This window comes from Mustela erminea, chromosome 4 (genome assembly GCF_009829155.1).
Source record: "Mustela erminea isolate mMusErm1 chromosome 4, mMusErm1.Pri, whole genome shotgun sequence".
In the NCBI taxonomy this organism is placed as follows: Eukaryota; Metazoa; Chordata; class Mammalia; order Carnivora; family Mustelidae; genus Mustela; species Mustela erminea.
Genome location: NC_045617.1, coordinates 111,946,570 through 111,963,781, shown reverse-complemented (window position 1 = coordinate 111,963,781; position 17,212 = coordinate 111,946,570). Strand labels below are relative to the sequence as shown.

At 38.1% G+C, this 17,212-nt stretch overlaps 1 protein-coding gene across 7 annotated transcripts in view; it reads right to left on the bottom strand.

Moving 5' to 3' along the window:
• COL19A1 (collagen type XIX alpha 1 chain) overlaps positions 1 to 17,212 on the bottom strand; it is a 330,919-nt gene that overhangs the window by 37,684 nt on the left and 276,023 nt on the right. For all 7 annotated transcript variants that reach the window (XM_032340380.1, XM_032340381.1, XM_032340382.1 and 4 more), the window contains 10 exons: positions 16,992 to 17,096; positions 16,856 to 16,909; positions 16,542 to 16,595; positions 11,290 to 11,343; positions 9,805 to 9,858; positions 7,537 to 7,581; positions 5,486 to 5,536; positions 5,346 to 5,390; positions 4,881 to 4,907; positions 801 to 854 (listed from right to left, as the gene is read on the bottom strand). In XM_032340380.1, coding sequence (XP_032196271.1) covers positions 801 to 854; positions 4,881 to 4,907; positions 5,346 to 5,390; positions 5,486 to 5,536; positions 7,537 to 7,581; positions 9,805 to 9,858; positions 11,290 to 11,343; positions 16,542 to 16,595; positions 16,856 to 16,909; positions 16,992 to 17,096 — 543 coding nt within the window. The remainder of the gene's footprint in view (positions 1 to 800; positions 855 to 4,880; positions 4,908 to 5,345; positions 5,391 to 5,485; positions 5,537 to 7,536; positions 7,582 to 9,804; positions 9,859 to 11,289; positions 11,344 to 16,541; positions 16,596 to 16,855; positions 16,910 to 16,991; positions 17,097 to 17,212) is intronic.

Below are 17,212 nucleotides of genomic sequence, written 5' to 3'. Positions count from 1 at the left end.
TTTGGTGGAGCAGGAATGCTCATGGTCTCAGTGCATTTAGACCTAATGTTTGTGCTTTCAAAAAATTGTAGGGGCGCCTGGGTGACTCAGTGAGTTAAAGCCTCTGCCTTTGGCTCAGGTCATGATCCCAGGGTCCTGGGATGGAGCCCCACATCAGGTTCTCTGCTCAGCAGGGAGCCTGCTTCCTCCCCCTCTCTCTTTCTGCCTTCTGTGATCTCTCTCAAATAAATAAATAAAATATTTTAAAAATTGTATATATTTCAGGTATCCAACTTGAGGATTTGATATATACATATACTGTGAAGTGATCACCACAATCAAGCTAATTAACATAGTGGTGAGAATACTTAGCAGTTTTCCAGTATATAGTAAAGTACTGTAACCTATTGTCACCATCCTACACCTTAGATCGCTAGAACTGATTTATGTTGCCTGGGACATTCTTCCTTCAGGGTTGAGGGGACTTGACTGTGTCTCACTCTTTCAAGTCTGTGCTCAGATCTTGCTATCTCAGACCAATATTTAAAATTACCACCTCTCCTTTAGCACTCCGGAGCCTTCTTCACCTGCTTTACTTTTTACTTTCTTTCATAGAATTTACCAACATTATTACTTATGTTTATTCTTGTCATTTCTCTATCCTCTTCCTAGAAAGTAAGTTCCTCGAAGGCAGAGATTTTTGTCTGTTTTGTACTCTTGGCTATCTTTAAACCTAAAATAGTTCCTGGTTAACAGGAGGTGCTCAGTAAACATTTTTGGATGTTGACTCAGTGGCCACAATGAGTGACACCTGTACTTACCTTTATACCCGGAAATCCTTCTAATCCTGGCAACCCCATTGCACCGGGTTCTCCCTGTTAAATATGAACATGAGAAATGCAGAAGCAATGACCAAGAGCTGTTTTAGGCCTTCGTTTGAAAACCAAAGGTTTTTTTTTTTTACAAAAAACTATCCCCAAACACTGATTAGCAATTTAGCGAGTAATTGGTATGCTCTCTTTTCAAGCATCTATATGCTTGCATTTGATATTTGAAAATAGTTTGAGAATAAAGCTATTCCCTGGAGAAGTATGAATATATTTTCTGATTAATTGTTTTTATTCTGATTAAGAATCTAATTAGAATGAATCCCTCCAGTCAGTGATAACTCTAATTTCAATAAAAATTAGAAGGAAAGATGGGCTTTAATGAAGTTTGCCAATGTGTGAGGTACTCAGGGCTGCTAGATGACTGGTGAATAAGACTAAGCTCTTTAAGAGCAGATGAAGACGAAGGTCTGCTAGCGAAGTTTACCATTTTGCAGTGTTCTCTGCAGCTCGCCATGAATTGTGAATGCTTCAGGGGATGGCCCCAGAAGAAGCATCTTGGATGATTCTGAAAGTTATTGCTCAAGCTCATGGGTCACTGGCAGAAGATAAATAAGCATTTCCATTAAAAAAAAAATCTATTGCATATTCTAGTGTATGGTCCCAGGCCAGCTGGAGCCTGAAGGCTCTCAAGAAATATATTTAGAAAGTTTAGGGTGAAGGAAGCTACTAATTTTGAGCAAATAAACATGAAGTCTTTTAAATCAAGAGAAATAAAGGAGGTAGTTGTCTGATACCTCCTTGTTAATGAACCGATGTCAACTGCAAATATTTTTTTAAGACACTGGATGCTTTCAAAATAATTGCATAAAAAGAGAGCTTCCATTCTCTGTAAATGTATTTTTTGCATGTATAATTCTAATCTGCTTCAAAATACTACCAAGTCTCCAACTTCCATTATTATTTCTGATATTGTCCTTATTACAGAACACTTAATGAACAAGCAGATGACTTGATACTTTTCATGCTTTAGAAATCTTTTTAAATGTCCACTAATATATAACAATCAGACAAAAAAAAAAAAAAAAAAAAAAGATGTTCAGCTTCTATTCTGCATAAAGTGCTGTAAAAGTGGTCCTGGATTGTTGACAAAGGAAATAAACTCTTTGATTTTCTCTGTTTACATCCTCAACAATCCTTAGGACTGAGGAAGGTGGTCACCCCATCAATCAATATTTACTTGAAAGTAGTTAATAATTAAGTATTTAATTGAAGCCACTTATAAATTAAATATCAAAGGAATTAAATGGAGCACCTCAGAAGATAAATTCAGTTAAGGGTAATTTTTGTCTACAAAAACGTTTACTGAGAAGATTAGAAACAATGGCGCAGACCTAGTGTCATGGGAAATGAATGATGCAAAGACTAAATCTCCCCCTCCTGCCCAGCAGCCTCCTCAAATTGACTTTTCCATTTTCTGCTCTGTGACCTGTCATTCTACCATTTCTGGCTTATTTCTCTAGTAGGAAGTAGTATTTCTCTGTACCAGGCAACTGGTGTGAAATGAAGGGTGTTGCACACTGTTGCTGACATAGGCCCCAAAGAATAATTTCAAAGGTTTATGCAGGATAAATCTGAGGCTTTATACAGTATTTAACTTCATTACTCCAGATTTTCTGCTTTTGGGCTTCACTCACTTAAATCACATCTCTAAAAGCAAGGAACATCCTTTAATCGGTTTTTTTTTTTTTTTTTTCCTTTGTTGTAGCTAAGGAATCTGAAGCCTAATTTCTTCAAAGTCTACTTGAATCTGTCTTCTACCTGTTTTCCAATCCAGTGAATTATGATTTATCCTTCATCAGAATGCTTAAACAATGTTATCACCTTGATATGCAGTTTTTAATGCAAAACCTAAAAGAATGTTCCAGAAGAGTCAGTGAGACATGTAGGGGCCTCTAGGGGCTGTGAGTCAGTAGGAGAGAGAAAGGCCAGGTGGAAATTTTTATCAACCAGATGAAAGAAAATTAAACTTAGAATGAAGGCTATGCCTGGTGAAAGCATAAAAAAGTTACAGATAAAAGGGGGGTAACATGAATAAGAAAACAAAGGAACTCATCACTAGCCATCAGGGAGATTCAAATTAAAACTACATTGAGATATCACCTTACACCAGTTAGAATGGCCAAAATTAGCAAGACAGGAAACAACATGTGTTGGAGAGGATGTGGAGAAAGGGGAACCCTCTTACACTGTTGGTGGGAATGCAGGTTGGTGCAGCCTCTTTGGAGAACAGTGTGGAGATTCCTCAAGAAATTAAAAATAGAACTTCCCTATGACCCTGCCATTGCACTCCTGGGTATTTACCCCAAAGATACAGATGTAGTGAAAAGAAGGGCCATCTGTACCCCAATGTTTATAGCAGCAATGGCTACGGTCACCAAACTGTGGAAAGAACCACGATGCCCTTCAACGGACAAATGAGGAAGATGTGGTCCATATACACTATGGAGTATTATGCCTCCATCAGAAAGGACGAATACCCAACTTTTGTAGCAACATGGACAGGACTGGAAGAGATTATGCTGAGTGAAATAAGTCAAGCAGAGAGAGTCAATTATCATATGGTTTCACTTATTTGTGGAGCATAACAAAAAGCATGGAGGACATGGGGAGTTAGAGAGAAGGGGGTTGGGGTAAATTGGAAGGGGAGGTGAATCATGAGAGACTATGGACTCTGAAAAACAATCTGAGGGGTTTGAAGTGGTGGGGGGGGGGTGGGAGACCGGGGTACCAGGTGGTGGGTATTATAGAGGGCACGGATTGCATGGAGCACTGGGTGTGGCGAAAAAATAATGATACTGTTATGCTGAAAATAAATAAATGAAAAAAAATTATGTAATAAATAAATAATACTTCCTACAATTAAAAAAAAAAGAAAGAAAACAAAGGAAATTTCTAAGTTACATAATTGGGGTTCAGAAAATGGTACAAACTAGCCAAAAATCCTGCTTTCAGGGGAGAAAATTGGTTCTTAATATATACCAACCAATAACAAAAAATATGTGCTTTAATGCATGTTCTTTGAAAATATATTTTCAAAGAACATGCATTATTTGAAATATATTTGAAAATATATTTTCAAATATTTCAAAAATATATTTTGAAAATATATTTTCAAATAGATGTGAAAAGATTACTTTTTATGGCTTCTTTTGCTTTTTAAAAATTGATTCATCCAGTTTTACCAAACTGTGCTGTAATGAAAGGGCCTTAATTTTTTTTTCCCGAATCATTTCCCAATGGCAAATGATTTGAAACTTTATTTCAACTTCAGGTATATCTGAGTTTCAAGTGTACTCTATAAATCAAGGTTCAAGGTTAGTACAAGAGAAATATGAACACATGCCTGACAAGGACATGGCAGGAAGAACCGCCAAGGGATGAAGGGGATCTAAGGAATTCGGCAGAAGCAGCAGTGTGACGCTCTGTGGTTGAGAAGGACGCTAGAGAACAGTCTTCACTCTCTCGGAGGCTGCAGGACTGCTCTCTTTCTACGCTGAGCGCTAACTAAGTTCCTGAGGCCGTTATACCTAATCAGCAGGTGGATGACAGCACCCCACATTTCCTACCGAATAACTGCCTCGGACATCCAAAGCAAGTAGACAGCCCCTTCCTTTTTTGGGAGTAGAGAGAGACTGGAGACATATTAAGGAATTTCATTCCAGTAAGTATTTCTCTTCCACAATCAACTTTATACTGAGTTAACCATCAAAATCGTGCTATCAGAAGAAAGTGTTCTGTTCATCAGCAACTTCATCTGCGCCCTCCTCCATCGCAGGGCAATTTGAAAATACACTAATAAGAGAGACAAGGCCGATACTGGGCAGTGACATTAAGACCAATGTATCTTAAAAATGAACACATTGCTGTATTTCTTTGGTGGCTTGCCTCCTGCCTCCCATGTTAGTTAACTGATGAATGGTCAAGAAAACAGGCCATTTGCCTAATGCTCTTCTTTCAAACTTCAAGAAATACTCATTTTCTAAATGACACAAAGCATGGGAATATACATACCACTGGGCCAGGGTCTCCTTTTGGGCCCTAAGAGAAAAACATGGGAAATCATTTTTAAAGCAACAAGGGAAGCAAAATTATAGAATCTAATGCACTTTAATTCAATTTGCTTTAAGACACATACAACGTATTTGCAAACTTTATTTTGCTACAGTTTGGATTTAGACAATAAGAAGATGAGGAGACATAACTTGATGGAACCCCAAGACAGCGACTGCTGGGGCACTGACTCAGTTCTTATATTTACAATGCAGAAAGGGACACCACCATGCAGAACGCTATTTTTCATGATTTTGGCTGGGCACACTTTCTCCATTTTATTATAATTTGCTGCCATTTATTTCCTACTGCAGAAGATCTTGGTTATAGTCATACCATGTACTTTTTCAGTGAACTTAGGAACACTTATTTATTTATTTAGGCTGTTCCGCTAAAGAATGCTTAGTGATAAAAAACTGTACTCACAGGGGGACCAGGGGGGCCTGGAAAACTGGGAACATTCACACCTCCCTTCAAATGAAAAAAAAAAACACACAAAAAGGTGAGAAACATTTATAGCAACTTATCACAGGAAAATAATTTCATATAATTACCAAAGCGAGTACCTGGATTTTATACAAACTGCTCATTCCATTTCCTTCATTGAATGGTACACCCTTTGGAAAGAGAGGAGATAGAAAATAATTCTTTTTTACATTAATAAGTCTCTCTACCTTTTATCCTTTTACCAAATGATATTTCTCCTAGTTTATTTTAGAACGGGAGTTTGATACTACAAGTGAAATAAAACAATGTATCCGTTTTGGGCTTTTCTAAAGCAAATGTAGGGGGGGAAATGACCAGGAGTTTGAGCTACACCTGCAGCCCAGAGAGACTTTCAGGGGAGGTGTGATGAATGTTCATGTTTGACAGATGAGACACTAATGCATTCAGAGGAAAATACTATTTACTCATTAAAATTCAGTTTCTGAATCGCCGATTTATGCTAACTGTTTACAGCCCGCTGACCTGCAGGCTATAACACGGTGGTGCTGATGAAGATGTGAATAGGGAGCAATTTGGCCACTGAAAAGTAATTTTTTTCTACAGTCCCTTTACACTAAAGAGAAAATTAAAGTAAATGGGGAAAATGATGTTGCTCACAGCCCCGTGTGGATGTTTCCACACAAACATATTCTTTAGAACAACAGGGAATAAAACTTCCTAATAAAACGGACCTGTGGGTGGAAAGTTCCAGAATAACTAACACTTAAAGAGAACTAATTCAACAATCTTTAAAGAATCCTACGTTTTGGCATTCGGGAAAAATTTCCAGATAAAAATTATGGCTGGGACCTTTTATCCTTCTTTTAAGAAGTTCCTATAGAATCAATAATCTGCATTTTTCCTTTTTTGGGAGCACCACACTTCAGTTGCAAAACTGAGGAAGCCATCATTTCGCTGTTTTCGGGTGATGGCAGCCAGTGGTGCTCCGTGAACAGGATTTGCATGCATTCAAAACACTAGCGATGGGAGGGAAAATACTCCATTCATTTATTCCTTTATTATTTCTCTCACTCATTTGGCAACTGGCGAACCTCTACTGTATTTTAGTGTGCTGAGTCCTAAAGAGATGAATATTTCTGTCTGAGATTTCTAGACAGTGTGTCTCATAAAGAGACAATATGTAATCTATTTTGAAGAGTGAATTGTTTCGAAGAATTCAGGGGGAGGAGGAAGATTTCTTAACCCAGTGTAAAATATAAGCCCTTTTGTGAACTCGTGCTCTATGTTGCTTGTTGTGTCCACTGGAGAGAGAGTGAGTTTTGGGATTTGAGCCCCACATACTTTCTGTCCTGCTTCTCTGTCAAGGGAACAGGAAAATAAACAAAATGAAGAACAGGTTTAGGAAGACGGAGTGCAACTCTGTTTATGTGTATGAAATGTGTGACTGCAGGCAGAATAATTATATATCTTTGCTGTCTTCAGAAAGTCACAGACTAATTCTGCCCTTTCTCAGGTGAATTTGGTTTCTTAAAGTATGCCTGTGAGGTAGAATGGAAAAGAGCACATTCAGCCTAGACTAAACCTGTGCTGTGATTTGAGCGTGGCCCCACATGAGGGCAGACTTGCTACAGAGAGCGGTACCTTTCCTCTCTGCCGCTGCCCTGACCAAGTGCACATCTGTCTCAATCGCAAGCATAAAAACATTGATGGCTCTTGTACATTTTATTCACTAGGTGCTATATAAATAGAATTTCTCCACATCTCAGACATCATGGGTGGTAATGAGCACATGTAGCCTAACATCACATTCTGTACCAACTCACAGTACCAGAAGGGAGTTCTTTTTAAAGCCCCTCTTTTCTGTGACCTGGGCTCATGGAGGTCACATGGCTTTCCCAGGGTCCCCCAGGCAGGACGTGGGGAGTTGGGGCACACACTCAGGTCTCCTGAGTCCAGAGGAAGGAGGCCTATAGTATGCAAATCTGAGTACTTCATATTGGGGCTGCGCTTAAGGGAAAAACTCAGGTCTCCCCAAAGCTGTGTTGGCTATCATTCATAGGTATCCATAAAAATCAGACTCCCTGGAAGCATCGAAAGGTTGTCTGATCTCTGAGTTATAGAAGGCTCAAGCTGACACATGAATTTAAGTTTTAAAACGGGAGAAACTCACCGGTGGTCCGGGTGGTCCAGGTCTCCCCGGGGGTCCCTCACTGCCCTGCATGGAATATAGAGACCAAAAATCAATGGTTTGCCCATTCTGACACAAAGTTTATGAACCAGATTATGCTTGCTCAGAGAGCTGTACTCTGAAATCGATATGATTTTGTTTCAACCTTGCAAAGTCTTACTCAGCTGGGCTTTCCCTTTCACCTGGGAAAATAACATTCCTAGACTACAGGGAAGGCAAACGCCTTTTCCATGCCCATTCAGATTTCCACTGGGAGAGCCCCGGGGATGAAGCTTAGTTTCCGATGGAGCCAGACAACCTGGCTGTTCCTGTTCTGGAGTTCAAGTGTAGCCGAGGAAACTCCACTCATATGGGGGTGTAGAGAGGCATTCCTGCAAGCAGTGGCAGGCTTGGGGACTGGGCTTTCTGGGTCATCCCCTCACTTTTAGCCTCAACTCCACCACCTTCTTCTTTTGGGACCCAGAGGCCATCCACATAATTCGACTAAAGGAGAAAAATCACACCCTGTGTTGTGTCTGCAGGAGAGAAAGTTTTTTCACTCCCTAAGGTTCTACTGGGCTTTGTAACCAAGTCAGGTACACCCCGTTGAACAGCAGTGACTGTGGTACAACACTGTTTAAGGGAAATGTTCTATACAGTTTAAACAGCCTCAGACATTCTGTTGGCAGGACAAGCAGCCTGAAAATGGAATTGTGAAAAATGAATTCATGAAACTTGAAAAATAGATTTCACTTTTATTTTTATAAATCATACAATGCTTATTGATCCATACTAAGCAAAGCTATTACAGTCCCTTTGGTGACTTTAACCAGTGTTTCCTGGAACTGTGCTTTTCTTTTAGGATAATAGCCTCATAAAATCTGTAAGTTCCTTCATGTCAGGGCAATGGCAAGAAATGGTTAATTAAAAAAGAATCCAGACAGTAAGATTCCTACTTATAATGCTCCCAAATTTCAAGGAATTTAAGTCCGTTTCCATGAATTTGATGAAGGAATTTATTCCAATCTGCCCATATTTTTTTTTCGATAACAAAAGAAAGCATCATAAAAACTGTTTCTATCTTTATCAATGAAAAGAAACTGTAAAGTTTTTATTGCAATGGATCTGCCTGAGAATGAGTGACAACAAGTATATTGTATCTTTTTCCAAACTGCTTTGATGGTGGCTATCTCTCTAAGACATGTCATATTCTGCTGACTGCTGGCAGTGTCTTTCAGAGAATTATGTCATAGTTCTCATGAACTATGAGAGGACAACAAACAAGGAAAAATATGTGCCTATTGAAAAGACTCTTTTTTTCCTGGCACAATTAAAAGTCATATTTTCATTCTCGGTTGTGCCCCAAAGCTCGTCTCAGTGTGGAATTCCCATTAACTTCAAAAGGCAAATCTCTGACTGAGTATTTCCATAGAGAACAGAGGGAAAAAGGCTGGTGGGATTGGGCGAGTGTCTTGGGAATACTATCAGAAAAAAATGTGCAGAGACTATCTAAAATAAGCACACGGCTCCTTTCAAAATTTTTTTTTCTTTTTCTTGGAATCCCTTTGCTTCTTGATACCATTATGCCCCATTTTGGTCATTTCAGGGTAGACACCACTTGAGTTGCTTAAGGGATTCTTGATGCTTACTTCCCGAATCTGAATACCTAGTCTTATTCACTCTTTGGCTGCATGTGTCTGGGCTCACACTGTGGGGCTAATTTAGACCTAAATTGGGTAAATATATGAAGCCCTGGGGTTGTCCTGCCTGAGATTCCTCTATTGCTGGTCTTCCCTTCAGACCACAGCAACCCATTTGTCCAATCAACCGGACTCCACAGGAAATAAGAGTCCTAATTCCTTAGTGAATTTCCCCTATGACTCTGGATGGACAGAACTTCTGGACTTTCTCAGCAAGCTGTCTGAAGTTTTGGCACCTGTGGCTGGAACTCCCTGCTACAAACCATGGTACCCGCACCTCTTCAGGAAGCTACCTCCACTCCATGCTTCCACACAACTAGATGCCCAGGGCCTTGAGCCAATTTGGACTTTTGCTATATGACACCAGTATTCTAGTCATCCTTTTTCCTAGGAACCTGTATTCAGACCAGATTTTGTACTTGTTATCTTTCCAAGTCCATTACCAGAATAGCTATTCCCTGACGTTATTCCTACTTCCAGGCTTTGCCTGATTTTATGGATGTGTTAAAGGTCTAACCTTGCCATCCCCCAAGCCCCAATTCAGAGAGTAAGTGAGGCGTTTCCCCTGTACCTTGTCACCCTTTGCTCCCGTGGGACCGGGATGTCCAGTTCTTCCCAACAAGCCCTGTAAAATACAAAACTAAGTGTGTTACAAAACAAAAACAAAAACAAAACAAAAAAAAACAAAACAAAAAAACAACTAAATGGCCAAAGGCATTGGAAGTTGGTTGCTAAAACTGATATATTTTGAAGGTCATTTGATCCTAATTAAATCAGTCCTAAAAGCTTATATTTCTTTAGGCTGATATAGCAGCTGTACCCTGCTGATAAGCCCTTGCAAGGGTAAAATTTGTATTTGTGGTCGCTTTTTCACCTTAGCCAACCACATTTAATGACCTTAATTGGAACCTTTTGATACATTTAAGAATTTAGCCTTGCTGTTTAAATGGCAATTTACATAACATTATGCCTTCCTAAATGAGCTATAATTTTGGTAGTGATCAACATTCTAAATACTTCAAGATGCGGCAGAATTATCAATGTGCATATTAAGTTATGCGATCTGCATTTTACCAATGGAAAATAAAATTTAATTTTAATTCTTCTTTGAGAATGGATTAGCTATAGTTTCTATGGTTCCTTTCACAACTCTTCTCTCCACTTTTAATTTTAATGTACAATTTAAAGCCAAGTTTGTTCTACATAACTGTGTTGAAAGCATAAATGATAAAATTTTAATTAGGGTGAATCTATACTTTAAAACACAAAGGAACATGATCACATGCCTACCTGTGAGGTAAAATACCATTTGCATAGGAACTCACAAGAATTGCTGGAGAAGATGAGACTTGCATAGGGTTGCTAGAGTTAGCAAATAGAAATATGATATTTGGGACAAGCTTATGCTAAAACCATTTATTTATGTGAAATTCAAATTTATTGCATGTCTTGTAATTTAACCCACCTCCCTAGACTTGACAGCCCCACATTAGTGACAGGTTGGATTTAACAGCTAAGAGAGGAAAAGAGATTGTTTCAGGAAAACAGTATAAGCAAAGGCACAAAGATCACAAAGTTGTGTTTGAGGGACAGTGAAAAAAAGATGTGCTAATTAAAGTAGAGGGTATTTTAATGGATAAATAGGAATAAAAATAAATCGAAGATGATAATCCTTAGCCTACTTTTCCCCTTTAAAAAAATATATTTTTAGTTTATGGTACCTAAGAGTGTAAGGGTGTAATCATCTGAATATCTCTTCCAGAGGTTAATGCCAAAAAAGTGTAACTGAAAAATAGAATGCTCCTTTACATCTAACTTCTATTCAAACAGATTGCTTTCTGGTCTGGTAGAGTCTTGATGACAAGTCTCCATGACCCTGAGGAGCCTTAAAGCAATACTAAATGAAAATCTGAGACGTAAGATGCTACTTTTCTAGGGAAGAGCTGGCAAATCGACAGGTAGAGGCAGAGAACAAGAGGCAATGTGGAATTTCGTTCACCCAGCCTCATCCCAGCAGATATGAAGCGTGAGTGGAAGAGCTTTAGCAAATACTCACAGGGGGTCCAGTGGGACCTGGGGCACCTGGAAGGCCTGGAATTCCTTGAAGGCCCTACAAGAAACAGTTCCTATCATAAGTCTGTTACATAGTTAGAAACAAGGCATTTTAGTTGATCGACTATTTTGACTATTGAAATCCAACAACTATGTTGGCTGGAAAACATATATATGATATACAAATGCCCATTTTCAAAGAGTAAGGATGATGAGCTAAAATGCTATGACACAGAATCTGCAACAAACATAATTTAATGCATTTGTTGACTCAGAGAGCGTTTCTGAGCTCACAGAGCCACCCCGTCAACAAGAGCATCACTGAAAATCTGGCATCGCTAATGCACGGACATACACATTTCAAACTGGCAGAATGCCATCAAAGAAATACATGATTACACCAATGCTTCAGCTGGTGGGAAAATGGAATATGTTTTATGATACAATATCTAGTTTAGCTGAATGGTTCATTATAAGAGAAAATTTGGCTCATCGGTGAATTTAAATTTAGAATCCTTTAGTGGCTTAAGCATAAAAGTTAATGAATATCTCCTCCTCCTTTTTCTTGGATTTGTAGAATAATGCTAATTATACTGGATAGCGTTTAAGATACTGATACATTCATATATTCAAAGAAGAATTGGCAAGATTAACTGGTGTCTTGTGTAATTAATTTCGTTCTTTTACCAAGTGTGTCAACAACAGAATATTAGTTAAATAAGTTACATAAAAGAATATAAAATATTTTGCAACTATTAAAATCATGTTTCAGCAAACTACAGGCTAACATAGAAAACTGATAGTTACAAAATGTTTAGAGTAAAGTTTAAATTATTAGAAATTACCAATGTCCTTCATAAAAGATGAGAATGATAGAATTGCAAAGTATGAAATCTGGAAACTTTGATGTCACATGTGTTTCAGAATTCTGAATTTTCTGATTTTTTATAAAAATAACACTGCTCACACTAGATATTACAGAACATTCCCAGTGGTGCCCGAGGCAGGAACCTCTAATAAACACACAAATATTTCTGTAGCAAAACGTGATATTCTTATCATGTGGGATAAATAGATCGGCTCCATATGTTTTCAGGTCAGATTCTGCTGCCAAAAGAATTTCCTGCAAATTTGGGAAAAATATCCAGGGTTTTCAGAGGCTTCTGAGCTTTGGCATCATAGATGAGGGGTGTGAATCATAATATTACTATTACCAGTAGTCCTCCCTTAGCAGTACAAATAGGGATAGCTTTTACCTTTTTAGTACTTTTGTGCATTTCCCAAATTTTCTGTAATTAACTCAGATGACTTCTATACTTAGAAATATTATACTTTTAAACACTCTTGCTATTTCAGATAACCATATCTGAATGATTCCACTCTTTCAGGTTCTAATTTTCTTTACTGAGTAATGTTTTATACTACCAAACCATTCCTTGTTATAACAACATTCCTCTGCCTTTTACTGTAATGAAATATGCATTTTTAGACACATTATAAATATTAGGTGGAGTGACCATGGTAAAAATGCTGCATGTTTATTTATGAGAATTATACAGGACCAAGGTTCTCTCGAATCAAGTTCTTTGCATCGGTGTGATACAGGACCAAGCGCTGCCGGACCTGTCCATTTCATGCCAAATGGGATCATGTGTTACTTTAGGTTTTCTCATGTGATATGATGTGAAGAAACATTGAAGAGAACGTCCTGAAACATGCTGAAATGCCTCATGAAATAAGAGCTTTGGGCAAAATCTTATGTATGCTTGTGTTAAAGAATGTGGACAAGTTCTTTCTTCAGGATGATCTAATCCTCACTGACAATGCTGTATGTGCGTGCACCTGTGTGCGTGTGTGTGCACATGTGTGTATGTGTGCACACGTGCCTGTATGCACACATGCGTGGCTGGCAAACACCGGCATGTTGCATTGTCTCTTTTTACTCCCTTACCCTTAACTTATTTATGGGTTTAAAAATTGAAAGGAAACAAATTTCCTTTGCAAATGGTACCTCTAAATGTCTGGAGATTATAAATGCCATACCACAAATTGCTTTATCTCAAAATACCCACATTTCCATAAAATTCTCTCTATATGTACATGTATAAGATATGGGTGTACATAAAATTCTCTCTATATGTACATGTATAAGATATGGGTGTACATATGGATGTATTCTTTTTTTTTTTATTTTTTGCTACTTTTAGTTTCATTCCTGTATCAGTCTAGAGATGCTGAGTGAGTCTTTAGGTAGTTTAATTTATAAGCTTGGGACTCATTAACCTTTGATGACCACATTAAACTTTAAAATAAACCTTAGTCCATAAATAAAAAAAAATCATTCTCAGCAGTCTTTCTCTGAACAAGCTGAAATTTTGTAGTAAGGGTAAAACTTACTATGGATGCATAAAGGGCAATAAGATAATTTTAGAAGACAAGATGGTCATTAAAGAAGACAAATACAGATTAAAGAGTAGGACAGTCAATTTAGCATATAGTGCCAAACTAAAATACAAAATAGAATTTATTGCATAGATATTCAAGGATCATTAGAGCTAAGTTCTTTCTCTGAACTGATATTTTGGTTTTGCAAGTCCTAGCTCAGTTGCTACCAAAGAATATTTATTTTTCCATTGGTATAATTTATGGTTGACGATATTTTTCATGGCCTATTTATCAATTATTATGCTGAAATATTGTAGGAACATCTTCCTTCCAAGCAAGAATTCACTCTGTGAGAGGTAAGTGTGCTCTGTTAGTGTCTTATAAGTTGCTACTTTGATTTGTGAAACACCTGCAAAAAATGTAGAGGATAATGTCACTTTTCTCAGAGCAATGAGCAAATAGGCAGCTCCTCTAAGTTCCCAACAGATTAAAATGAAGACATAATAATTAGAAGTCCTCAAAGAGATGGAGTATCCCTCTGTATTTTTTCCACTAAGATTAGAACAGATATCTGAGCTTTTGTACAACTAGATATTATATACATATTAAAAATAGTATAGTTTACTGGCCAGCTGGAAACGTACATGTTCTCGGTCAAAGTCTCATTCACCTAAACAAGTCAATAAATTATAATTTCAGTTAGTATCTGACTCCAAGTAGATACTACTCATTGAGTCTACCCAAGTAGATGATATTCATCACTTTCTATGTGTCTGAGTTACTATGCTTTCTTAGCCTTATTCATATAATTCATGTGATATGAAGAAATAACTGAAAAGAATCTTTCTGAAATTGCTACATATAATAATTAACATAATAATAATTTCCCATATAATAAGAGTCTCATGCAAAATTTGGTGTGTGCTCTGTTAAAGAATCCAAAAAGTATACAGTCGTTTGCCTTTCCATGGTTTTAGTCACCCACGGTTGATTGCTGTTTAGAAACACATGAACCTCCTCTGACTTATCTCCAGAAGGTCAATGGCAGCCTAACACCATGTCAAAAATGCCTACATTATTCCCCTTAATATCATATAGGCATTTTATCATTTCACATCATCACAAGAAGAAGGATGACTATAGTACAAAAAGACACTGAGAGACACATTCACACAACTTTTATTATAGTATGTTGTTATAATTATTCTGATTCACTATTCATTATTATTGCTAATCTCTTACTGTGCCTAATTTGTAAGTTAAGCTTAATCATATGTATGTATCAGGAAAAAACACACAGCATGTATAGGTTTTGGTACTCTCTGCGGTTTTGGGCATCCATGGGGGTCTTAAAACATATTCCCCACAGGTAACAGGGGTCTACTCTACTTAAGAAAGAGTATACTAAAATAGTGGCATAATAATAATAATGCATTTCAGTTAACCAAGGGAGCAAAGTATCCTGTAGAATCAATCAAAATTAACTTCTAATAAATTCAACTTGGAGTCACTTGTAAAAAACCTGAATTCCCCTTATTTCCTGATCTTTTTGTTATTACCTTCTCAATTGCCTCTAACACCTACTCCTTGAATCTAGGCAGTTAAAAGCTGTTAGACTATTAATATCAGATACAGGGCTTGTACATTAGTGAAACTTCCTATGGAGCATAAAGAAGCAAAAGCTCAATATTTGTTATTTTGAACATAAAATGCCCTTACTGCTTTATTTATGAATAAAAATAAATGTTGTATTTCTTTTAATTTGGAAAAAAGCAAGCTAATTCTCACAGTTTTCTCGAATAGAATCAATATTAAAAACACTAACACATGGCGACAATCTGTAACATGAAATGTAACTGACTCAAAAAATAAACCTACTTTACACCGTTGTGATTTTCAGTACTACCATCAAGGTTAATATATGCCAGATGGCTTACTTACTTTCATTAAGAATTATTAGCATCAAAACTGTTTAAACTAACAACAATTCATCATCCTAATTGGTTTTTCTAAGAGTTAAGGTAAATTATGCAGGAAAAGAATGATATCCTGAGCATCGCCATGGCTTAGAGTCAGAAAATTATAACATCGCCTCCAAAGTACATTTGTCTTTGAACCTTAGTCTAGGGATGAGTAGCTGATCTAAACTAGTTGAACCAGATCCTTTTGATAGTTTTGTTTTTCTCCCAAGAGTATGAAAGTTTGAGCAGAGACACAGACAAACCAAGGTCACTGAAGTTGAATCATGTTACAGCAGTATCCCAGGCAAGTTCTGCTGGGTTTTGGAGCTGTCCCTTGTCCCTAGGCAGGTTGTCCAACTGTCCTTCAGTTCCAATAACTACCTAGGGATTCCTTTCAGTACATCCTGGCTTTTATCTCGAGAGAGTTGGAATCGCTTGTCTGCTACATTAAAAAAAAAAAAACATAGTAACTGAGGGTCAACTCTGTGCTTTATTTTCCTTCTCTCAAAAACTGAACCACTGATAATAAACATCAGTCATTATTTAAATTGTGTTGAAATTTGAATTTGAAAGAACCTACCTAAATCTTTGTTTTTAGTTGATTTGGCATTAAACATGAGCTATAGGGGCACCGGGGTGGCTCAGTGGGTTAAAGCCTCTGCCTTCGACTCAGGTCATCATCCCAGGGTCCTGGGATCGAGCCCTGCATCGGGGCTCTCTGCTCAGGGGGAGCCTGCTTCTTCCTCTCTCTCTGCCTGCCTCTCTGCCTACTTGTGACCTCTGTCAAATAAATAAATAAAATCTTAAAAATAAAAAACAAAAACCTGAGCTACAAACAAGTTGATGTTTTTCCTCTGCATCCTGCAAAGGGAGCCAACAGCAGGACCACACTACCAGAGAAGAGTCTTACCTCATCACCTTTCTCTCCAGGTATCCCCGGGTAGCCCCTCTCTCCTTTGCTTCCCTAAAACGACAAGAAATTCAGCTAGTATACTGAATCCGTTTTGTCATCTTTCAGAACAACAAAAACATCTCTTCTTCGTACACTTGGGACATGTAACTTGGACAGAATCAGGGCACAAAAACCATGACCTTTGCAAATGGCTTTTTACACCCCTTTTCCAAAATATTTCTCATAAAAAAGTAGTGTGTTTTAAAATTGGTTTTGTTTTCTTCCACACTGAATTGGAAGGAGCACAGAGAGTGGAGGAGAAACTGCCTTACCTTTGGCCCCTCCCTGCCTGGGATTCCTGGAGGACCCCGTGGGCCTGTATCACCCTAGAGGATGGAGCAGTACAGAAATGAGAGAAGGCACTAGGTGCAAACTACACGGCCAGCAACATCCAGCCCACCTCCTCACCTTCTGGGCTGTGGAATCGTACTTTCCAGGCTCACCAGCGCCAGTTTCTTCTCCTTTGTTGCTTTTCATCCCGGGAACACTGGCTTGGCAGTTGCCGCAGAAGTTCTAATGAGCAGAGATAAGGTTACTGAGAGATTCATCACAGCAGTCTGTAAAAGTGAGGTCTGATCAGACCTGAATCTTTGTCAGAGACCGATCCGGCAGTGGATACATCACCACTT